This window comes from Equus caballus, chromosome 1 (assembly GCF_041296265.1).
Source record: "Equus caballus isolate H_3958 breed thoroughbred chromosome 1, TB-T2T, whole genome shotgun sequence".
Lineage (NCBI taxonomy): Eukaryota > Metazoa > Chordata > Mammalia > Perissodactyla > Equidae > Equus > Equus caballus.
This window is the reverse complement of record NC_091684.1, coordinates 40,512,360-40,537,747: the sequence shown is the minus strand read 5'-3', so window position 1 is coordinate 40,537,747 and position 25,388 is coordinate 40,512,360. Positions and strand designations below refer to the sequence as shown.

General features: G+C 37.8%; 1 protein-coding gene across 6 annotated transcripts in view; it reads left to right on the top strand.

The window, feature by feature from the left end:
* The window catches only part of LOC100062243 (lipase member K), a 49,378-nt gene that overhangs the window by 7,015 nt on the left and 16,975 nt on the right, over positions 1-25,388 (top strand). For 3 of the 6 annotated variants that reach the window (XM_070224682.1, XM_070224694.1, XM_070224700.1), the window contains exons 2-8: positions 1,070-1,187; positions 10,762-10,877; positions 11,282-11,470; positions 12,946-13,063; positions 16,027-16,225; positions 17,482-17,591; positions 19,241-19,377. In XM_070224682.1, the coding sequence (XP_070080783.1) occupies positions 1,172-1,187; positions 10,762-10,877; positions 11,282-11,470; positions 12,946-13,063; positions 16,027-16,225; positions 17,482-17,591; positions 19,241-19,377 (885 nt within the window). In that variant the 5' untranslated portion in view covers positions 1,070-1,171. The remainder of the gene's footprint in view (positions 1-1,069; positions 1,188-10,761; positions 10,878-11,281; positions 11,471-12,945; positions 13,064-16,026; positions 16,226-17,481; positions 17,592-19,240; positions 19,378-25,388) is intronic. The other 3 variants (XM_070224684.1, XM_070224686.1, XM_023643143.2) reach the window with 3 other exon arrangements.

Below are 25,388 nucleotides of genomic sequence, written 5' to 3'. Positions count from 1 at the left end.
CATATTTTTTGCCACTTTTTAAATAAATAAGAAATGTACAGTAAATTTTAGTAATATTTTTAGCTAAAAAGAGTTAAAACCAGCAATGACAACAACAATAAATGTTTGGTAATGTAGGAGAGGAAGACATTTCCTCTACCCACTCTGCGTCCTTCTGGCTGGACAACAAATTAAATTCCCAGAACAGAATAATAGGACAAAATTAAACAAAGATGTATAACATATATACATGAGAGAGGCTCAGGTAAACTGGGCAACTCACCAAATGGCGGAAGCTCTCACCTTAAATACCACCCTAAGCTAAAGGCAAAGGAGGATGTTGGGGGTTGGGGGAGTCAGTGATGGGAGATTACCAGAAAAGCACAGTAAACAAGAGTAATATTATTATGCAGATTTAAGTCCTTGCCTTCTGCATTGACAAGAGTTTCTAGAGATAAGGTCATCCCCTCTTCTTCCTGGTACAGAGAGGGAGACACCTTTACAGGTGGAGATTTCCTTTACAAATGTAAATATCTCTTAACAAAGCATAAGTCAATTTTACTTCTCAGTTTCTCTCATGTCTGAAGTTTTTAAAAGTAACATGTCCAAAATAATTCTCATGCCAAAGAGACATATCTTGGGGTGGCCAATTCTATTCCCCCAAAGTAACAAAGCAAGTAAGTTTTATTTACCTACCCACCATCTCACATTTATTCAGCAAATCCATATTGTGGCCGTACCATGTACCTTATGTTAATGGCCTACATTCTCATAAATGATGAACAGATATTTATTATAAAACAGTACCACTTCCTCAGATATTCTTTATAGCAGTCATATCCTGATTATTCTAGTCAGTGTGTTTTGATTATTCTAGGCTTCACACTGTGAGTCATTTGAGCCAGAGTTTGTTTTCCTCTTCTCAATAACACACAGCACCTGTTCAGCCTAATTACAGCCTTTGTGGTTATCTAATGCTGATTTTTCTGTGCTGTTTCCACTTACTATTCTGTGTATTTGCCTCAGAGAAAATAGTCCTATTTAGAAGCCCTTTAAAACCAAAATGCTCATGTGATTCTTCCTGCTACAGAGGGAAGGAAGGAGAAAGGGAGAGAGGAAGAAAAGGAAAAAAAAGGAAGAGGAAGGGAGTGAAGAGAGAGCAGGAGGAAGAGAGAGAGAGAAAACCTTCCAGATGGTGCACTACAATGGTCAGTAATGCCTCTTTCTCCTGAATAAAATTTATCCCAATTTTTTCCAGAGGTCCAGGAATGAGGAAGCTGGAAAGATAACCAACTTCTTTTGAATAAAATTTTCAGTTTGTAACTTTTTATATTAAATTATTGAAAAATCCATGAAATGTAGTCATGCTGATAGTCACTAAACGAAATGAAATGATGCAAGGAATGATCCACCACTCATGTCAAGTACTATCTGGGGTACTGTTTAAAAATGCAGGTCTTGAGTCTGTTAGGGAGGAAGACATTTCCTCTACCAACTTTAGGTCTTTCAGGTTGGTCTATGAATTAAATTCACATGAGACAAAATAATAGGAGAAAATTAAACAAGGCTTTATAACATGCATACATTGGAGAGACCCAGAAAAACTAAGTAACTCTCCAAAATGGCAGAAGCTCTCACCTTAAATACCATCCCCAGCTAAAGACAAAGGAGGATGTTGGGGGTGGGGAGAGTCAGTTATGGTAGTTTGCCAGAAAAGCACAGTAAACAAGAATAAGATTATTATGCAGATTTAAGTCCTTGCCTTCTGCATTGATAAGACTTTCTAGAGATAAGGTCATCCCCCCTTCTTCCTGGCACAGAGAGGGAGACACCTTTACAGATGGAGATTTACTTTATAAATGTAAATGTATCTTAACAAAGGATAACTTCTACTCTTCAGAGTTTCTCTCGTGTCTGCAGTTATTAAAAGTAATCAGCTTAAAATAATGTTCATGCCAAAGAGACAAAACTTGGGGTGGCCAATTCCATTCCCTGACGAGTATTATACTTTACTTTATAATCAAAATCTCTGAAAGATAAAGCTGAAAATTCTATTATGTTTAACAATTCCCCAGGACTTCTGAAGTCCGAGAAAGGGAATAGATGGAAATAACATGGTAAGGATATTGGGCCACTGTAGTTGCCTCTTCTTTTGTTTTCAATAACGTTTTTGAAATATAACTTGTGTGTTGTAATGTAAATACCCATTATAAGTATGCAAGTCAAGAGTTTTGAGAAATAAGTAAACCCATGTAACAACCATAAGATCAACCTTGATGTTAAACATTTTCATCATCCTAGAAAGTTCCTTTATGTCACTTTGTCATTGCCCTATTCCTAGCCCCCGCTCACCCTTGATCTGATTTCTATCACTATATATTGGTATATTTTGTCTAAGATTTCAGATAAATATAATCATACTACACATACTCTGCTGTGTATGACTTCTTTCTTTTGCTCAGAATAACATTTTTGAGGTTTATCCATGTGGTTATGTGTATCAGTAATTTGTTCCTTTTTATTGCTGAATAGTATTTCATTGGATGGATATGCCACTATCTGTTCATCCAGTCTATAATTGACAGACATTTGGGTTATATCCAATTGAAGTTTATTATGAATAAAGATGCTATGAATATTTGTTTACAAATCTTTTTGTAGGCATATGTTTTCATCATGTGGTCATTGTATGTTGTATGTTTAACTCTATAAGACTCTATAAGATGAAGCCTAATTGTTTTATTTGGTGTTTACCATTTTACACTTCCACCAGCAATGCATGAGCATTTCAGTTGTTCAACTTCCTTGCCAACAATTGGTCTTTTTAATTCTAGCTTTTATGGTGAGTGTGAAGAGGTATTTCATTCTTGCTTTAATTTGCATTTCCCTGATGACTAAAGATATGGAGCACCTTTTTATGTGCTTATTAGTCATTTGTTTATTTTCTTTTGTAAAGTGTTTGTTCAAAGCTTTTGTCCATTTTATTACCAGCTATTTGACTTCTTATTGAACTGTAAGAGATCCTTGTATATTCTGGATAACATTTCTTTGTGAGATACTTGTTTTACAAATATTCTCTCTAAGTCTCTGGCTTGACTTTTAAATTTTTTCATGATATCTTTTCAGCAGTACAAGATTTTAATTTTGATAAAATCCAATTTGTCATTCTTTTCTTTTATGTTTTTGATGTTCAAGATATCTTTGTGTAGCCCAAGGTCACAAAAATTTTCTTCTAACTTTTACGGTTTTAACTTTTATCTTTAGACCAATGATTTATCTTTTGTGAATTAGAGGTTGAAATTGTTTTTTTTTTTTTCTATGCATGATTCTAGCACTGTTTTTGAAAATATGACTCTTTGTCATTGAATTACTTTGGATGCCTTGTCTAAAATCAATAGGCTATTTGTGTGTCTATTTGTGGACTAATTATTGTATTCCATTGAACTATATATTTATCCTTATGATGCTGCATTCGCCTATGCCATGCCACAGAGGTGTGTGGTACCTATTGGTTACAATCAATAAATAACATTGATTCGTTATAAATTTGGATCTTCTATGCTTTTATTCAAATAATTGTCTAAGATATGATTGCTCTCTTCCTCCCACTCACTCTTTTCCTACATTTCTTTTTTTATCCTTCTGAGCTCCTTAGTCAATAAAAGATGAAACAAAAGAGTATGCCGTCACTGATGACAGGGAAGAAATGATTTCATGTCTCTTACTAATATTGTACTTGGCATATATGTACATATATATATGTGACTTTCATCCCAATTGCCACATCTCTCTTGGGATGTGAGAATGTCACACATTTTATTTACATTTTATTGTGCATGTTCACACCAGCTTTGTCTTGTGCATTTTATTTGGTTGCCAAGCAACCTGCATACACAGGATGGTTTCTTATTTCCAGGCCATATCTCATTTTCGATTTTGTACTGATAAGAATTTTATAGTTAAACTGTTAAGACAAAATTTCTCTTCTGCTCTGATCTTCTACTGAGTTACACTGTGCCCAAATTCCTAACATCTATTAATACTTTGAGAAAATTTCATTGTAGAATAGTTTTATAAGAGAAAATAAGTTTTAGTGAAAAGAATATGGAGTGAAATAGATGTTATTCAAATCCTAAACTGCCATTTTCTGTCTGTGAAAAAAATAATAATTATGATGATTAAGCATATAGATGCTAAATTCATAGCATAAAATTTATAGGTAAGATACTTTACATAGTAAAAATGAGAATTCTTGGTACATGGTGTAGGCAAACAGAAATTCTTAACTGCTCTTATCAGTTTCTGTTTGAGAAGAGATACTGTTGCAAAACAACCTGTCATTTATTCACCACTCTGTTCAAAGAATTGTACCATATCTGGCATAAACAAGGTTAGAGACATGAAACATGTGCAAGCTGTAAATACACGCAGAGTATAAAAAGTTGTTCTTGCCTTTAAGAAGCTTATGGATTAGTATGACAACCAAGACCTATACATCTGAGACAATCACTGAATTATAGAAGATATCTTATAACAAGAGCTACCATTAATGGAGTACTAAGCATTGTTAGATGTTTTATAGACATTATTTATCATCTTATTTATAATTTATCATTATTTATCACCTTAAGCTAACCCCACAAGGTAAGTGTTATTATCCCCATGGTACAGATTGTGAAACTAAGTTTCAGGGAGCTTAAGTTGGCTAACAAAAGTCACACAGCTAATAATAATAACAATGATGGATAGCACTTATGGAGTGCCTACAATGTATTGCTTCAGTGGGGACACAGTGACAGATTTCGGAGCACAGGAGCTGTGGCTGATGCCCAGTTCTGCTCCCTGTAATTGGAGATCTGAGAGATGCATTCTCATGGTCACCATATCCTCTAAAGGACAGAGCTAGAACTTCAATTCAAAATTTTTTGCAAATCACTCAGGAACTCTTCATTACCTTTATCTCACCATTGAGAAGACTGAGATTCATCAGAGAGCCATAAGTAGAAATTGGCCTTTATATGTTTTCAGAACCAAAGCTTTCTGAGAACTACCTGTGGGATCTTTGTATCTGCATATTCTGGACAATTCTCACTTCCATTTCTACATCAGAGTTAAGAATTGGGGTGTGGATTCTTTGAGAATCCTGTCCAAGTATTGACATAAGCCCTTGTTAAATAACTGCTGTTAATAAATGTCTGCTTAATAAGCCGGGTAGTAACTATGATGGGGCAATAAGAAAGTGAAAGGAAGGTCTCTACTATTTCTGATATTCTTTTGTCAAGAAATTGGTATTGACAAATAGAAATGGCAATCAATAGGATATATGGGAGTATATGAGGGAGCCATTTGGTGTAAACCTACTTCAGCCTGCCTTTGTTTTTCCAAAAGGGCCTGACGTGGCCGTTGAGCAAGCATTGTATATCTGCTTTAAACATTTACTAAGGCAAGAACAAATGCCCTTAAGATAAAGGTGCAACTTCCCCCCTACATTGGCATTTCCTTAAAGATAAGCATCTTTCCTTAGTCGAGGAACTGATTGCTGTGCTCACCTGTGACCACACAGCTCGAGACAACAGACCTGCCACCCTGCTGTGTCCACCAAGACACAGACCTACCTTCTGTGTCCATCAATTGCTGTGCCGACAAAGCAGTTTCTTGACTATTGTAAAAGGGACATTTCAATCATATGTGAAACATCTTCTTTGGGGGTATATAACCACTCTGTACACTCCACTTCTTTGGTGCCCTTTCTTCCTTTGGGAAAAAAGGCCCTGGGCCATGGTCCTCACATTTCAGCTCAGAATAAATTCACCCAAATTTTCATTTATAGATTGGTTATGGATTATTTTCATTGACAGTATCCTTGATTTCATCATCAGTGTACCCGTTGGTGTAAAATGCATTACTTATGAGAGTTGTCTATACAATTCACATGGATTTGATGTAAAATATTTAAGCCCAATAAGAAACAGAAAAATGCAGCAATATTATTTTGAAAATCTCATATTTCTCCCTGGCTGGAGTATCTAGGGGCAAAGACAGAAAGTAATCCTGAGAGAAAGGAGATTTTTGAACAATGGAGGAGATTCTTACAAATGGTCACATTCCTGGTATTATTATTATTGTTTTCTTTAGATTGGCACCTGAGCTAACAACTGTTGTCAATCTTCTTTTTTTTCTGCTTTTTCTCCCCAAATCCCCCCAGTACATAGTTGCATATTCTATTTGTCAGTCCTCCTAGTTGTGGCATGTGGGACACTGCCTCAGCACAGCCTGACAAGCAGTGCCATGTCCGCGCCCAGGATTCAAACTGACCTAACCTCTTGCCACCGAAGCAGAGCGCGTGGACTTAACCATTCAGCCACAGGGATGGCTCCCTAGTATTACCTTTTTACAACTAAATTTGGTTAAGTCTGTAGCAGCTCTCACCACAGTCATGGAAGGCATCTGTCTGCAGAAAACTCTTCTAAGATTAGGTTCTCATTTTTTGGCTACTTCTGTCATTTTAGCCTTCCCTTCATTACACAGATTTTTTTTTTGGTACAGTGAATAGAAAAATAAATAAAAATATAAAAGCATCATTTCCCAAGTGTGTTCCTTAAAAAATTTAATTCATAGTATGTTTAATTGGTATTTATTCAAACACTAAAGTTCTAAGAGCAAATAAGACTCAGAAAAGTAGATTAAACAAAAGTTAAACAGAGTCTTGATTACAGTAGTATACTTAGCTTAATTATGATATTGTAAGTTAAGACTTTGCAAGCAAGTCACGTCTTTAGCATTTATATGTACTTATTATATTTGTATATATGTATATAACATGGTCTACTACTCTTGAAGCAAATCATTTATAAACCCTTTTATATATATGGTCTAAAAAATACATATACTTTTATATTGTAACATATTTTCCCATGAGCTCTTTTTACAAATAGCACCTTATGGGAGCCATGTTTTGTAATAAAGCAGGGTGAAATGCTGATTATATATACAAAAATCTATAATAAATGAAATCTATATTGATTTAGTCTTGGTATTTGAAACTAAAGGTCTCACTTTCAAAGACTGAGAATCCCCTGGAATTTATAATGTCTTCTCTCTTCTTAGTCTAACATCTTTATGTGCATTAGTGTGAACCAGCAGGATGTCAATGTGGGACACATTCACCACGGAGCTAGCATAGAAACAGGTCAAAGAAACAAGAGGACAGTTGGAGTACCATTAAGAAGAGGTGCTTGAATCAGGCAGACTTCAACAATTATAGTTAATATTGTGAGCCCCAGATAGGGCAGAGCAAGTAAACACAGCCCTGGAAAGCATAAGTAGGCACAGCCCTGGTGAGAGGTGCCTGAAGAAAGGCTGTTTGGTTAGGACCTGCCACTCCTTATAAAATGGAACACAGAGACTCCTCTTGTCTGGGTGTGTCACCCTCCACACCCAGACCCATTACACAGAGGAATGAAACAGAGGCTGCTGAATGGGCTCTATGTCATGGCTACAAAACACAACTCGTCAGGGCTAGTACACTCTTGTGCCATCCTTGGGACTAGATTCCAGCTTTTCCTATGAACAGCACACAGTGCTAGCCATCTAGCCCTCCTCCCTGCACCATTACAAGCCCCACAGGCTCTCCCGCTTGCCCATTTCAGAAGATAGCTGGATCTGCTCTAACACAGGGTCCCAAGGTTCACTTCCCAGTGATCGCAACTCAGAGGAGTCAAATGCCAATCACTTAGCAGAAACCAGAACATATACATTGTAAATGCCTCAGAGAAAAGACTAATTTTTAAAAATTGCCCTACTACCTTCCCAGTGCTGAGTTAAGGACATAATCAACTTTCCAAGCTTACTGCCAGAGAGGACCAATGAAGCAGGATGAAATGAAACCAGGCAAGAAAGATATGATACTGTAGGGAAGGAAGACATTTCCTCTACCTGCTCTGGGTCCTTCTGGCCAGAAAACAAATTAAATTCACATGAGACAGAATAACAGGAAAAAATTAAACAAAGCTTTATAACATGTATACATGGGAGAGGCTCAGGCAAACTGAGCTACTCCACCAACTCTCAAGGCTCCCTGTTTCGGTATCTTCAGCTACAGACAAGGAGGACGTTTGGGGTAGTGATTTGGGTCTTCAAAGGGGAGGAAGGCAACCTACATGGAAATGGAAATGCAAATGTTTGGTAAATAGAACTTTGACAGGAGTGGGCTTAGCAAGGATCCTCCCAGTCTACCAGAACCCAAATTTATCTGTGGTGATGGCCCGTCCTGGGGACAGACCTTTATTTTAAATTTCTTTTAGGCAGTTAGAGGAGAAAGGTTGAATGTTCTTGCTGAGTCTGAGCCTTTATTGTCTTCAATATTGTCTTTATTGTCTTCAGCTCAAAATAGTCCACATACAAGAGTGGCGCATCTTGGGGCAGCCTGCCCTGAACCCCATCAATAGAAAATAGCGAGTGACAGTGGCAGTCTTTAAGATTAAATGATGTACTCATTCTCTCTTTCACGCGTCTATTTATTTGACAAACATTTATAGGAACTTCCATGCTAGGTCTCAGACAGAAATGAGAATGAAACGGTTTCTCAAGGAATCCGGTGTGTCCAGCTGTTTTTCACAATCTGGAATACATATCAGCTACCGGGAATGATGGTTTAAAATGCAGATCCCTGATCACACTCCTTCTTCAGTTTTGCTGGGTTGGGTTCTAAAAGTCTTCATGGCTTTCTATGGTGATTATGATGCCTGCCATCTATGGGATATGTGTAACACTAATCAGGCACCCAGAAGCCAGAGGGCCTTGGTAAGTCTGTTCTGAATGGACTGAGTGGTTAAGAGCATAGTGCTTAGGAGCATTTCCTTGAAAGTCAGGCAACCTGAATTCAGATTCTGGCTCCATCACTGTCTGTTTCATCTCAAGCAAATGATCTGACCTCTTTAAGACCCAGTTTCATCTGAAATAAAATGAGGATAATATTTCTTATCTCAGGGGATTGTTTTGAGAATAAAATGTGATAATGTGTGTCTGCCACATTATTTGGCACATAAGTGCTCAATGCGTGGTTGTCACTGTAACAATAATTATTGCTGTCAGTGGCGTTATTATTATCACTACCATAGTTATTCACCAGAATTAAGCTTTATACTAATCAATAGTAGTTATGTATAAATTTAATATAAAATTACATATTTACTACATAATTCAGATATTATTAATCATATTAATTATAGTATATTAATACATATAATCAGCAGAGACTATGACTTTGACAAATCCAAAAGAGGAATTCAAGGAATTTTCTATAACTGAATAGTGAAGTCTTCTTCTGAAAAATCCTTCCATTTCCTGCAGGGTGACACATCTCTTCTATATATTAATTTGATATAATATTAATCTAGAATATTTACCATGTAGAAATGCAACAATTTGACTAAGAAAGAGAAAAGAAAAAGAAGGAAGTGGGAGAAGTGGTGTTGAAAACACAGAGAGGAGAGAAGTGATGTCTCTGCTTTACACAGCCCATAATAGACACACACGTCTGCAGGCCTGGCGAGCAAATGCGTGACTCTGTGGGACGGGTATATGCTTTGCAGCTCCACTTATTTTGGCTTAAATTTTGTCTTTATCTCAACCTAAAGAAAACAGAACAGATTAGCAGGTACAGCGTGTTTTAAACATAATTTGCAGATCTTCATTACGTAAAAGTGGTAGAAAAGGAAGGTCTCCTGCAAAACGTCTCCCTCTGTCATTTTGGTAGTTGTCATTCATTTGTTTGTCGTTTGTTTTTAAACTTACATGATTTCAAATCCAAATGAGGCATATGCATCATTTTTTTCCCAATAATTTTCACAATTTTCTGTTCGAAAAGTAGCTTCTTTCTTATGATCAAGTAATACTAAATATAGAAAATTTTAAAAATATGGAAAATCCTTTAAAAATGAGATAATAGTCACCCAAATATTCACCATGTAGATATAACCATAATTAAAATTTGGTGCTTAGTCTTTCTTTCTCTTTATAATGTTTACCACTGAGCTCAAAATATATGCACAATTTATATTATTTTCCCTTAATATTATATTACAGGAATTTCACATATCACATTCATAACACTTGGTGGCTGAATAATTCCATTCTTCCTCACCTATAATTTACTCCACCTATAATTAAACAATCTCTTATTTTGGGAAATTTCACTATATTATGATGTACAATAAAGAATAATTTCATGCATGATACATATATATTATTTTTCTTTTCTTTGTTTTTAAAGGTTGGCCCTGAGCCAACATATGTTTCCAGTCTTCCTATGTTTTTTTCTTCTTTTCAAAGCCCCCCAGTGCATACTTGTATATTCTAGTTGTAGGTCCTTTAGTTCTGCTGTGTGGGACACTGCCTCAGCATGGCTTGATGAATGGTCCTGGGTCTGCGCCCAGGATCCAAACTGGCGAAATCTTGGGCTGCTGAAGTGGAGCCCACAAACTTAACCACTCTGCCACGGGCCCGTAGATTATCTATTGGAGATTTAATTGATATTGCTTTCTTCCTTTCTTTCCTCTTCCCTTCCTTCCTTCTTTTTTTCTTCCTTTCTTTCTTTTCTTACTAACAAGTCACCATTTCAGATTTTTCATGGGATGTCTTGAATAATTAAGTATATTACTTATTCAAGCACAACCTAGAGGCATGTTTCTACTCCCTCCCGTGGTAGTGTTATAAGATTACACAAAATTTCGCTTTTAGAGTTTTCTTTGATGACAAGTATATTAATATTTCCTTTTCCAGGCAGACCCCAAATGTGGCAGCTTTTAGCAGCAGCAAGCTGGATGCTTCTCCTTGGATCTATATTTGGTTGTCACAGGAAAGGAAGCATCACAAATCCTGAAGCTAATATGAATATTGTAAGTCATTCATTAAGGAAAAAAATTAAGATAAGGGATTGTTAATTTAACACCATTTTCATTATAATTGGTGTGCCTGTGTAGTTTTCAAAAATTCTAAATTGACTAGGTCTGTGCTACTTCCTCTGTTCCTTGACATGGCTAGCTACTCTAAGAGTTGAAAGCCCTGACCCAAGTTGGGGCAGTAATATTCGCTCTCCTGATAGTCTGAGCTGCCATCTGATGGTGGTTTGCTGAAGAGAAGTTTCATGAGTTCATACTGATGATCTCTATGGAGTATCCCTGAGTTCTTCCTGAGGCTTTTTCTAGAGCAGTTTCTTTGACCTTATATCAGTGTACCTTTTTAGTTTAGTAAGTCAGAACTGGTTTCAGTTGCTTATAACCAAAAGTGTTTTGACATGCAGGAATTCATACCAGAAGAGGAATGGAATAGAATGGAATGGAATAGAGTGGAACGGAATAGTGCTAAGCAAAGAAAAAAACAAAACAAAACCAAAAACAAACAACAAATGTCCACCATGGGCTTCATTCCAATGGGATACTCGATATTCCCATATGTGTTGTGTACCATTGACGTCTTCACCCATACCCAAGTTTGTATTAGAACATTAAGAGTGTGACTGTCAAAGTTTTTTACTTAGTGTCTCTTCTTGTTCCTCTCTCCAAAGTGTCCTGTAAGTACCCCTAACCACCTACCACACTGTTGAACTCACAGTCCATGAATGTATGTCCTCAAATCCACATTTTCCTCCTCCTCCCATATTCACACACATTTTCTTCCTTCCTGGTCTTGGTGCTTTCTGGCTTTTAATTATTCTATAATGATAATAAGAACAATAAACATTTATAGAGTACTTCCTGTGAGCCAGGCACTATTCTAGATACTTTAAGTATAATTCTCACAGTAAATCTGTGAAGAGATACTATTATCATCTTTATTTTACAGTGGAGGGGAATGAGGCAGAGAAGGATTAAGTAACTTATCCAAAGTTACGTAGTTAATAAGAGGAAGAGTTGGAATTGAAGACCTACAGTTGTCTCTAGGGTGTGGACTCACAACCACTGTTGTATATAGCCCCATAGTATACAGACACAACTTGTGTGCCTGGCATGGACAGATGCATAATCCTGAAGCAAGGGCATATGCTTTGGAGCTAAACATGCTTTGGCTTAAATTTTGTCTCTATCTCTTCCTAGTGTACAATCTGGAACAGATTATTAATCTTCCTGAAATTTAGTTCTGTTAACTGCAAAATGGGTACAATTGTATCTCAAAGGCCTATTTTAAGGATTAATAAAACAGAGGATATAAACCGTGCTCCATGCAGAAGATGATCAATAAACACTAGTTCTTCTCTTACTTGTGTATCTGTGGATGGGATATCTTCTGTTCACCCCTCTAGATCCACTCTCTAGTCTTTACACCTTTCTCTCTGCCCAACAGGCTGACCTGTGAGAACTGCATCAACAGGCCCCCTTGACCTTCCATTTTCAGTTCAGTTCAGTTAATGGAAATCTTGAGCAGGAGACCTGAGGGAGGCAGGAGAGCGAGATCAGATGATTTACTGCCCTGGCTCCCTCCATGAGGTCACCTTATGCAGGCAGGCTGTCTCCTTCTGCTAAAGGTCACAGCTCCTCTCAAGGTGGCTCTCTCTACTTGATTTTCTCATTCTGGGTCTGGTAACCACTTCCTTTCCTCTCTAGTCAGGTCTAAAGTTGGTAACAGCTCACTTATTACTAGCCACAGGGTACTGCAAAATCCCCTGGGATTTCCCTTATGAGATGATCATACAATGTTTTGTCAAACATTCTGAGAGTGAACTAGAGTGCATTAATAATACCAAGCCAAGCAAACCACGATGTATGGTCACCCCACTTTGCCTTACCCATGCCTCTACTTGCATCCTCCTTCTAAAACCCACCTCAAATTATCCCGATTTTCCTGCTGTATTCTGTCACAGCACATAGATGAACAGGAGATTGTAACATCAAGTACTGTATTGCAATGTATGTATAAAAATCAAGAGATAACATCATGAAGGCATATATTTTATTTTCCTACTCTCAGAGCCAGATTATTTCCTACTGGGGTTATCCTTGTGAGGAATATGATGTTGTGACAAAAGATGATTATGTCCTCGGAATTTATAGGATTCCTCGTGGAAGAGGATGTCCAAGGAGAACAGGTAGGATTTATTTTGTAATGAAGGGAAAAAGACTAACGCAGAGCTCCCCACATGTGTTGATGATCACCGTAGGGCAGCTTTTTTTCCGAAATAGATCCTAATCTCTTCCCTGAGAGGAGGAAACTCATCACCTCCACCTCTACTACTCCATTGCATGTGTATAACACTTGGAGTTTTTAAAGGATTTTCATATACACTATTTAGTCTTTTCTTCTCTCAATCTCTTTGTCCTCCTTCCAAACAAACAAGGAAACAAAAGAAAACTTGGCCTACTCTAGAGATACCACTTTCCAGGCTTAAAAACCAGAAACATAGGAGTTGTTTTTGATACTTTCTTCTCCCTCATTTCTTATATCCAGCCAATCACCAAAATCTATCAATTTTGCCTTCTAAATTTCTCTCTCATCTGAAAAGTTCTCAGCTTCACTATTGCTCAAGTCCAGGCTTGGACATCATCATCATCTTTTGTTTCAGCTACTACAATAACTTTCAGTTATTTCACCTATAATTAATTCTCCACTCAAGTCAGTGGTATTTTATTTTTTTAAGTAAATCTGACCTTATTAATTCTATACTTAAACTTAAGTAAAGATCCATTTCTAGCTCCCTACAATACAGCTTGATATCTTTAGAGGGATCTGTTACCCTGCAAGGGAACTCTCCCCTCATGTACACCGAAGCCGATACTGTGGTACAGCAGTCTTTGAGGAAAGAAAGTTTATCACACAATCAACTGGTAAGGAGACAGAAGGACAGGCTCTCAACTCTGTCTCCCTGAACTGGGTTATGGGGTAAGGTTTAAGGGATCAGGCTTCGGAAGCACCCACAGGATGAGTTTTGATTGGCAGATCAAAATGTTCTCTTCTGGGCAGACTCCTGGCTGGTTCACTACCCTTGAAAAGTAGCTTTAACATTCTGTTGTTAAGATGAGGTCAGCACAGTAAACAGGGTAAAGTTGTTATGTAGATTTAAGTCATTGCCTTCTCTTTTGATAACAGTTTCCAGAAATTTAGTCATCCTCTCCTTCCTGGCACAGAGATGAAGGCACCCTTACAAATGGAGGCTTTTCTTATAAATGGACATTTCCCTTAGAAATGGGTAACTTCTACTAGGTTTTCAGAGCTTTTCCCCGTGTCTTCTGTTTCCTAAAAATAATTGGCTTAAAATAATTCTTATACCAAAGAGGTATATTTTGGGATAACAAATTCTGTTCCTGGTCCTATGATTACACATCCACTTGGCAAGAATTGTTTGCTTTTTTGTCTCATTTCTTAGCTCTTTTTATTCTTTGGAATGTTGTATAACAAAACTTCTCAATACCAGAAATGTTAACTGCTTAAAGAGGAAATCTAGAATTTTAAAAAGAGAGGGAGATGAAACAGTGTTTTTGCTTTTATAGAACTAATGCAGGCTCATGGAGCCGAGGAAAGGAAAGATTTCAAAGGAAAGATCTTTCAAAGGAAAGATTTCTTGGACTCTCAAGGTCTGGCAGTAGTGCTCTTTTATTCAGAGAATAGCATGGAGTAGAATGGGGACAGGACCCATGGGCAGTAAGAGCTGGAGGCATGGGGACAGGACGTATGGGTAGGAAGAGCTGCAAACATAGGCTGAGGCATAGGTATGTGAGTTATCTCTTTACAAGACAAAGGAGAGATTATGTTTAAAAAGTCACTAAAATGGTATCAGTGTAGGTCGGGTCTGGTTATTGGGCGGTCCTAACGCTTTAGATAAGAATCAGATCGGATATGCTTCCCAGAGGGGGATGATATAGGTCAGTATGTAGGGTAGGATGCCTTGGGCTTTTCTCCTTGGGGCAGCCTTGATCTTCAGCAGAATCAACTTTCTCCAAAAGAACTCTCTTCCTTTTAAATACTCTTGAGAACTTTGTTTCCTCAAACTTTTATCTTATCATTTCTGCCAGGTAGTTGCCAAAATACGTGAGATGAAAGCTGTCTCCACAATGATAAGCTGCCTGAGGGCTCAGATAAGAGAGGGGCTTTGGCAGTAATTCAGCCAAAATTTTCTCAAAAGGTACATAAATGGACATAGACTTTTAGTTGCTTGATTCCAGATGGCTGAAGGCTCTCTAAGAGTGAGGTCCAGCCCACCCAATCTCAGGAAGCTGATCTAGCCACAAAAGTGACCTGAGGGACAGCCCTCAGGTGCCCACACAGCATCACAAACCACTTATAAAAGACAGGAAAGCCCTGGTCATTTCTCTCTCTCCTCTGTGTATTCAACACCATTTTCCTACTTTCTTCTTTTTTTTCTCTTTCTTAGTCAAATTGTTCCAAGTCTACTTTACAAATAGGATTTTTATATCAAATTAACAATTTTACACTGTAGAACATTTCCCTTAAAACCTCCCATTTTGCTTTCTGACCATGCAAATTAAATGAAGTAGTGTGTGTAAAATGTAGCATAGTGCCTGGCATTCAGTAAACATTCAACAAATGACGTTTTTATTGTTTTCATTATTATTTTGAGAAAAGCGTAGTTTTATAATGAGATGATTCTTGAGAAATAAAATGTTATTAATATGAACAGTAATAATAGAGCAATATTTATTATGGAAAGTCTTTCATGTATTTTAATTCTAATTTAATTCTTACCACTAGACTATAAGATAGCATTTGTTAATATTCCTTATTGTACACATAAGTTAAATTAGGCACAAAGGGGTTAGTACATAGCAGAATAGATTTTGAACCAGCAAATCTGACTGCAGCACCTACAGAACAACACATTATATATAATCCAAATTTTACAAAGAGATAAACAGGACATATGGAAGATAAACAACTTGCCCAAGTAAGTAGTTCAGAAGGGACTAGAACCCAGGTTTGCCTGGTTCCAAATTTCATCTCTTAAGCTCTCTTCTATACCACAGGAAGTCAGGAAAGAGAATTTTCTTGTATACACTAAGGAAAGCCAGACACAAAATTCTTGCCTGTGTTTTGCAGCTCCAAAGCCTGTTGTGTATTTGCAACACGGCTTAATTGCATCTGCTAGTAACTGGATTTCCAACCTGCCGAACAACAGCTTAGCTTTCCTCCTGGCAGATAACGGTTATGATGTGTGGATGGGGAACAGCCGGGGAAATACTTGGTCCAGAAAACACTTGAAATTTTCACCCAAATCACCAGAATTCTGGGCCTTCAGGTAAGGAGATACCTACTAATAAATAAAGTGTGTGCTTTGCTTATTTATGTGGATGAACACCCTTTAATTTTTCCCTTTCTGTCCAAATGCATCCAATGGAATCCACAAGACAGAAATAAACATTTTTCTTCTATCCGGGCTTTCTTCATAAGCTCAAAAGATGCCCTTATTGTCGCATTGTTATTTCTTTTAAAAATTCCACTTGCTGGTATCTGTGTGTATATATGCAAAATATATATGCAAAAATAAAATCAAAATACAAAAGTCAACTTTAGAAAGGTTAATTCCAGGACTGTCACTTTGTCAATATGGATTCTAAAGGAAATTTATATAGTACCCTTACTACAGAGGAAAAATGAAACTGATCAAGAAATGGAACCAGAAACAAGGTTCTGGTTGAAAACCTGAGAACAAGACATTCGTAATAAACCAACATTGAGCCTAGTCCTGGTGCATAGATGACACTCAGATGTTTATTCACTGAGTAATGAAGGAACTCTGCCCTCCATAGGCTGGAGGTGCTGAACACTTTCCTGGAGTGAGGTCCTGGGGAAGTAAGGAGAAAGTCTGAATACAAAGGATGGCTAATGAGTAGAGTTGCCAGCAGCAGCCCTTGGGGACACTGTCTGCTCTAGAAGTCAGGCCAGATTGGTCACAGGGACAGATCCCTGCACTTGTACCAGAGCTAAGAACTGTGCCTTGAAGGTCAGTAATACCATTTGTTCCTTGGCCTCTTTCCTGGAAGCCATTTGGCATTTCTTAATTCCACATCCCAGTGCAGTTGTGTCATTGCACTATTGCAAATAACATGATGATTCCCTAGGTGAGTATCTTCCCAACTACACACAGGAAAGAAGCACCTGAGGTGACTGCTAAAGATGCACATTACCAGGCCCCTTCCCTGGAAATTCTGATTCAGTCTGTCTGGGCGGAGGTCTGCAAATCTGTTTGTTTTATTTGTGTTTTAAATAAGTGGTCCAAGTGATTTTTCTTTTCAAGGGAATTTGGTACAGAATTAGGTGAAAAACCTCTACAGGCTTTTGCAAGTCAGATTTTTCTGATTCCAGTTTGTTAACAATGTTACTCTTGCAACCAAGGTGACATCCTTGAATGTTGCACAGATGCATAATATCATATATTTATTCTAGTCTTATATTTAACAAAATCTAAGTATTTATATCTGCAATGAATATGTTTAAATATTTCAAGTCTAACAATGAGATGTTTTCTCCAATTTTGTTGTTTTTCTTTGGCAGTTTGGATGAGATGGCTAAATATGACCTTCCAGCCACAATCAATTTTATTGTAGAGAAAACTGGACAGGAGCAACTCTACTATGTGGGCCACTCTCAAGGCACCACCATTGGTGTGTTTGGGGCAAGTGTGATCTGAGAGAGTCAGCATATTTTCTTGCATATTCATGAAAAGGGTCAGGATTTCTTCCCTCTGTGAAGTCTCTAGCTTAGGAACTTGAGTTGGGAAATTAAGTGAGGATGACAAGAGGGACTTTTTCCCCAGGTCTGAATTTGGAGACTGATGGATAAGCCTGAAGGAGAGATAATTATTTATTTAGTCATTTGTGTCAGACACCTGGTTAGATGCTAAAGAATCAGAGATAAATATAGTATGCATCTTTCCCTTAAAAGGCTCACAGTCTAGTTAAGGACAGCAAAAAGAAAGCAGAGAATTACAAACCTCAGTGATTATATGCCACCGTCAGTGTGACGTTTAGTTCCCAGTAGGTGCTGGAGTAGGCTAGATGTGGATGGGGCCATGTTGGCAGTGCCATGGAGCACTTCACTCCCTGCGCTGCTCTCCATTCAGCTAGACACTTCCACAATATCAATAGCATATCCACCAGTCTCTTTTCTGTGTCTTAATTCTAATCAGATTTCCGGTGTAAGTCTCTATATGCCTGTACTATAGTATGCATCATACATGCATTCTCTCAGTGGAAAATACAAACATTTGAGAGCGTTATCATCCATATTTTACAAATGTCTGAATTTAAAAATCCTTTCCAATTGTGATAACACCAAATAACACCTTAAGAACTATATACACAGACAGTCTTTGACTTACAATGGTTCAACTTACAATTTTTCAACTTTACCACGGTGTGAAAGCGATATACGTTCAGCAGAACCCATACTTTGAATTTTGAATTTTGACCTTTTCCGCAGCTAGTGATATGCAGTATGATACTCTCTCATGATGCTTGGCAGTGGCAGTGAGCTACAGCTCCCAGTCAGCCACATGATCATGAGGGTGAGCAATTGATACACCTACAATGATTCTGCACGCATACAACTATTCCGTTTTTCACTTTCAATACAGTATTCAGTAAATTACATGAGATATCCGACACTTTATTATAAAATAGGCTTTGTGTTGGATGATTTTGCCCAACTGTAGGCTAATGCTCTGAGCATGTGTAAGATAGGCTAGGCTAAGCTATGATGTTCAGTAGATTAGGTGTATTAAATGCATTTTTGACTTAGAATATTTTCAACTTACGGTGGGTGTATTGGGTTGTAACCTTGTTGTAACTCAAGGAAGATCTATATATAACTTAACCTTCAAAAGAATCATCCTACATAGATTCTATTTTCCAAATTTACAGATTGAGAAAACTGAACTCATGTAGGGGTGGTAACATTCCCAAGTTTTTGCACAGCCAGTGAATGGAAAGCCAAGATTATAGCCCAGTTTTGTCTGATACCAAAGACTATGGTCAAGTTAGAATGGCCCTTGGAGTTTACCCAGATATGTCCCACAATGGGTTTTGAACCTTTTCTGTAACATTCTCTATAGGTAGACTTGTACTCTTCGGTGACAGGAAACTTACTTTATTCTGAATTAGCTGATTCCATCCTTGAAAAATTTAGAAAATCTTTCCCTGAGAATGGTACTCATGCTGAGTTTTTTTGTTTTTAATATAACTACTTTTATTATAATTTAAAATGAATTAAGGGTTGTTTTAAATCTATGAACTAGTACCTTCTTCCCTTTTAGCTTTCATAGCATTCTCTACAAATCCAGAGCTGGCTAAGAAAATTAAGATATTTTTTGCATTGGCTCCAGTCATCACAGTGAAATATACCCAAAGTCCTATGAAAAAATTAGCAACTCTTTCCAGAAAGGCAGTCAAGGTATGTGACTTCTTCAATTTTAAATCTGCAATAACTAAAACTAGTTCTATTTCCACTCATTTCAAGAGAAGAGAATCTGAGGCAAATGACATTTTACAAACTTATAAAAATGTAGCAGATGCTCAAGGGAGTCATGTGTGTTTACTGATAATGTACAATTTTACCAACAGGGTTCAGAGAGCTCACTCTGATGTCATTCTACTCTATTGTCTTCACCCATATCTAGAGGCTTCTCTACTATGTCATTCTTCAATCAAAGATAAAGCAAGAGCTAATTTGATTGATTGATTTGTTTAATCTAGTAAGTTAAAATTTTCTCTGAGGCCCCCTAGCTTTTCAGGGGCACTATAATGTAATAGTTGAGATCACAGCATGGTGCCCATGGCCTGGCTTTGAATCCTAGCTAGATGAGTGAATTAAGTCAAGACCTTAAGTATTCTAGGAATCATTTTCTTCATCTATAAAGTGGGGATTAAATAGTCCCCATTCATAAGGCTGCTGTGAGGATTAAGTGAGTTCATACATGTAAATCCCCTAGAGGCAGGTCTTGCACAGTGTACACCTTTAATAAGTGTCAGTTACCGTTATTGTTGTCCTGATTTTCATAGAACACACTTTCCCCCATTACTAAAAGTCCAACTTTGCTCAGTTGCTCCTGGTCTATCAAGTCCTCAAAACCTAGGCATATCCTAGACCTCAGATTCTTTCTTCTAGCTGACAGCTAACTAAGCTGATCATTAACTCAGTCAAGGAGAATTGGTCTATGTGGGTTGGTGTGTTTTCTTGGTGCATATTAATATGGGCTTCTCCCACGGCTGACTAAGGTGATCATACTGTTCAGTGATTTCAGAGAAAGCATATGAAAGTGAAACAATTTTTATAAAAGCCAGGGATTCTGGCTGGTGAGAGATAAGGAAATTAGCACATGGCAATTCAATTTCATACCTACAGAACCCAGAAAGACAGTAGCAGGAAAGCTATCAGAACAACATGAAAAATCCTCATATTTCCCTCTTAGTACTTGGGCCTCTTGTACCACAGAAATTTCAGTCCAGCCTCATCCTGCAATATTGGATAAACACGAGACTTCTTGCTAAATTATTTCAGCATTCCCACACAGTTAAGAGATATTTTGAGATGGTGGGATCTTTCTCTTTTCCTCAATTTGCACAGCTCTGCTTCAACCTTCCGTATGTCTTGACATGCCTGTGGTATAGTACAGTTCAATTCAATTCTGTGAAGAGATATCTAGGAGCTACTATTTCAAGAGCATAGCATCAGGAAATAGCTATGTCTATAAAGATACCTTTCAGCTTTTTGGTATGACTGAAAATCAGAGTGCATAAGAGAGTGGTAGGAGACTCAATGAAGGAAAGAGTAGGGGACAGTTAATAGAAAGAAGGTAAGTCATGTTAAGAAATTTAGATTTTGTTCTGTTGGCGACAGGAAGCCATTGAAGAATGTGAAGCAGAGAAAAGGACTGATCGCCTTTGCATTTTTGGAGCTATTGCCCTAAATGGGCTTTAACTCCGATCAAGGAGCTTACCACATATGACCCTCTAATTCTTGATAGAAATTCCAGCAGCATCATGATGATAGAGCAAAGAAATTGCTAGACAAATTTAGAGAAAAGTGAAAATGTTTCTAATTGTTGGAATCACAGAAGACCTCTTGAATGAAATGGCATTTGAGTTTGGGCTTAAGGACAAGATTTCAATATATATAGGGTGTTGCAGAAAGTCTTTCTAAACCAAGAGGGAAATGCGAGCTACGTTTCAGTTGCAAAGTTCAAGCCATGGGAAACCTCGTGTAAATGACTTTATTAGGGCTTTAAATTTGTGAAGATGAATATGAGAAATAAATATTGGAAACGTAGGAGTAGATTTGGACAACATTGAATGCCAAGTTAATATATTTGGAATTTATTCTATAGGTAATGGGTAACCTTGGAAAGTATTTGCACAAAGGAATGACACATTATGCTCTTTTTTGGAAAGGTTCTCCTGGGACCAAATGGAAGTAGATCGGAGTAAAAGACATCAAGAGGGGCTAAAGATGAGGTGAATGGTTATGGGGTTATTGTTACACTTCAGCTGATAGATGTTGGGAAACTGAGCCAGAGTTGTGCAAAAGAAGATATATCTACAGAGTTTGACAATGAAATGATAGACAGCTTTATAGCCATGGTATAAACTTTGAGAGGGTGGGACTTTCTCTTCTCCTCTCCTGTTAGCCAAATGTTCTCAGGCAAGTCAAGGAATGACTTCCTTTCACTAAAGAGCTCCTGGGCTGAGATGATCCTTTTACTATCTCTGATTAGAGAATTCTTTTTATTGATATTATCAGTTCTTTTCTATTGTTCTTTCAATTCAATTCAATTCAATTCACATAAGGCACTGACATAAGAACATGAGTCAGACAGAATCAAGTTCACATTCTGTCTCTGCTTCATGCCCTTTGTGACCTTGAGCAAGTTATTTAACCGTTCTCAGACTGTTTTCACATTTATAAAATCAATAGAATTTGAAGTTCTGATGTCAGCAAGATGGCAGGCTAGGAGGTCCCAACACTTGTCTCCTTGATAAAAACAACAAAAACAATAAATAAACAACTAAGAACTGACAGAAATAGCTCTGAAAAACCTTTGGACTATAACAAAGAAGCAGCAAAAACCCTGCAGAGCTCAAAAACCAAGGATGGCTGCATAGACAAGCATAGGAAGCATTTTACTTGTATCACCGCATCCCCCAGTCTAGAGGAGCTCAGCACCAAGAGGGATACTCTCAGATGGATGTTATCACATGTGCAAAAGGAGAGCAGAATACCTGCAAGGCTCATTACTACCATGGACATTTTTGGCTTTTGCTACCAAGGTTCCCCACTGTCTTCACCAATGCTGAACCCAGCTGACAGAGCTGCTTGAGTCCATGCTGCTAATCTCCTCCTGAGGGCTGGAGCTGTTACTGAGGTGAGACCTGTTCCCAGTTGCCCCAGTTGTTGCTGTGCCCTACAATCTGGGATTAGAGTATCACAATGTCTTGCCATCTATGGAACCAAAGCTGCCACTACTCAGCTCCCCATCCCATGGGTCCCAAGTCATGGCTTTGACCCCCTATTACCAGCCACAGAGTTGCTATCTGTGCTCTGGTCCCTGGGTCCTGAGTTTAGGGCTTTGATCCAGCATCACTAGGGCCAAGCTGCTGCTACTCTGCTTCTGCCCCCTGGGGCAAGAGTTGGGACTGTGACCTGCCATTCCCAGGGCATGCTGCTGCATCCCTTGGGCCCAAGCCACAACTGCACCTGTCAAGCCTGGGTCTGTGCTGCTGCTGAGTCCCCCTGTCTCTCCCCCTAGCTCAAGTCACTGAAGCAAGCACCAAAGACCCAAACTCCAGTTCCATAGAAGATCTGCTTATGTCTGAATCTCAAACACTAGAACCATTGCCACAGCAAGTGCACCTATGCCCCAACCCAGATGCTATGGTAGTTCTGAACTCAAGACCCTGGCTCTGCTACTGCTGAGTGTCAGTGCACCAGACCTGGCACCAAGAAGGATACACTCAGCTGGAGCTTCTCTTCAGGGGCAAAAAAGAGCAGGAGGATATCAACAGCCTTTGCCACTAAGGAATATAATAATTTTAGACACCACTACCACCTGCAGGACCTCCACAGTCTTGGCCAGTGAAGACCCCTGTAGTCCTCATCACTGTTGACCTCAGCTGTTGGAGCTATGATGCTCCATCACAGAGGCTATGATGCTGAGCCCTCCCTGGAATCAAGGCACTTCACCCTACAAGCTGGTGCCATTACAGCCACCTTCAGGTGAAAGTGTTTCCCCACTAAAGCCAGTCTGAAAAGGCTGGAAGAGGTGACTGCTCCCTTAAATGTGCAGACATCAACACAAAGCCATTAGAAACACAAAAAAGCAAGGAAACATGACACCACCAAAGGAACACAATAATTTTCTAGGAACTGAACACAAAGGAATGGAGATTTGTGAGTTACCTGAAAAAGAATTCAAAATAATTATTTTAGGAAAGCTAAGCAGATAAAACACAGACAACTCAGCAAACCCAGGAGAATGATGCATAAAAATTTTGAGAAGTTCAACAAAGAGATAACGATCATAAAAAAAGAACCAAGCAAATTCTACTGCTAAAGAATGAAATGAATGAAATAAAAAATAGAATAAGAGAGCTTCAACATCAGCCTCAATGAAGAAGAAATAATCTGTGAACATGAAAACAGATCTCTTGATATTATACTATCAAAGGAGAAAAAAGAAATAAGCATGAAAAAGAGTGAAGAAAGCCTACATGAATTGTAGGACACCACAAACAAAGCAATTTTTCCATTATAGGAGTCCCAGAAAGAAGAGAGAGAAAGGAGAAGAAAGCTTTTTTAAAGAAATAATGACTGACAATTTCCCAAATCTAGGTAGATATGATCATCCATGTATGTGAAGCTCAGAAAACCCCAAAAGATTCAGTTCAAAGAGATCTTCTCCAAGACACATTAAAATCAAACTCTCAAAATCCAAAGATATATGAGGCCAGCCCAGTGCTGTAGAGGTTAAGTTCACGCACTCTGCTTTGGCAACCGAGAGTTCGCAGGTTCTGATCCTGGGCACAGACCTAGCACTGCTCATCAAGCCATGCTGTGGCAGCATCCCACACAAAATAGAGGAAGATCGACACAGGTGTTAGCTCAGGACCAATCTTCCACACACACACACACAAAACTAAGATAAACAGAATATTGAAAGTAGCAAGAAGAAAAAGACTCATTATATATAAGGGAACTCCAATAAGGCTATCAGCAGATTTCTCAGCAGAGACCTTGCAGGCCAGGAGAGAAGACCATGATATATTTAAAGCGCTCAAAGAAAAATACTGCCAACTAAGAATACTTTACTCAGCAAAGTTGTCCTTCAGAAATAAAGGAAAGATAATACTTTCCCAGACAAACAAAAGCTGAGGAAAGTTTTCATCACTAGACCTGCTTTACAAGACATGCTACAGGGAGTTCTTAAAGCAGAAACAAAAGTATTCTAATTAGTAACACGAAAATTTATGAAAATAAAAAATTCACTGGTAAGGGCAAATATATAGTCAAATTCAAAATACTCTAATACTCCAATGGCAGTGTGTAAACCACTTTTGAACTCTAGTGTGTACGTCAAAAAATAAAAGTGTTAAAAATAAGTATAGCTACAAAATTCTGTTAATGGATACATAACATAAAAAGATGTAAATTGTGACATCAACATAAAATATGAGGAGGGACAAGTAAATGTACAGAACATTTTTATGCAATTGTAGTTAAGTTGTTTTCAGTTTACAATAGACTGTTACAACTATAAGATGTATTATAAAAGCCTCATGGTAATCACGAAGCAAAAACCTATAATAGTTACAAAAATGATAAAGAGAAAAGTACCAAAGCATAGCACTACAAAAAAATCATTAATTCACAAAGATAGACAGCAAAAGAGGAAGAAAGTAACAAAGGAATGACAAAACAATCAGAAAACAACAAAACAGCAATAGTAAGTCCTTGCTTATCAATAATTACTCTAAATGTAAATGGTTTAAATTCTCCAATTAAATGATATAGTGATTGAATGAATTAAAAAACAAGACAACCATATGCTGCCTAGACAAGGCTCAATCAACTTCAAGGATACACATAGACTCAAAGTGAAGGGATGGAAAAGTGTATTCCAAACAAATACAAACCAAGAGAGCATGGGTAGCTATACTTACATCAGACAACATAAACTTTAAGTCAAAAATGGTAACAAGAGACAAACAAGATTATTGTATAGTGATAAAGGGATCAATTCATCAAAAGGATACAACAATTGTAAATATATGTTCACCCAATATTAGAGCACCTAAATATATTAAACAACAGTTCTGAAGAGAGAAACAGACAGCCCTGCAATAATTGTAGGAGACTTCAATACCCAACTTTCAACAATGGCTAGATCATCCAGAGAGAAAATCAATAAG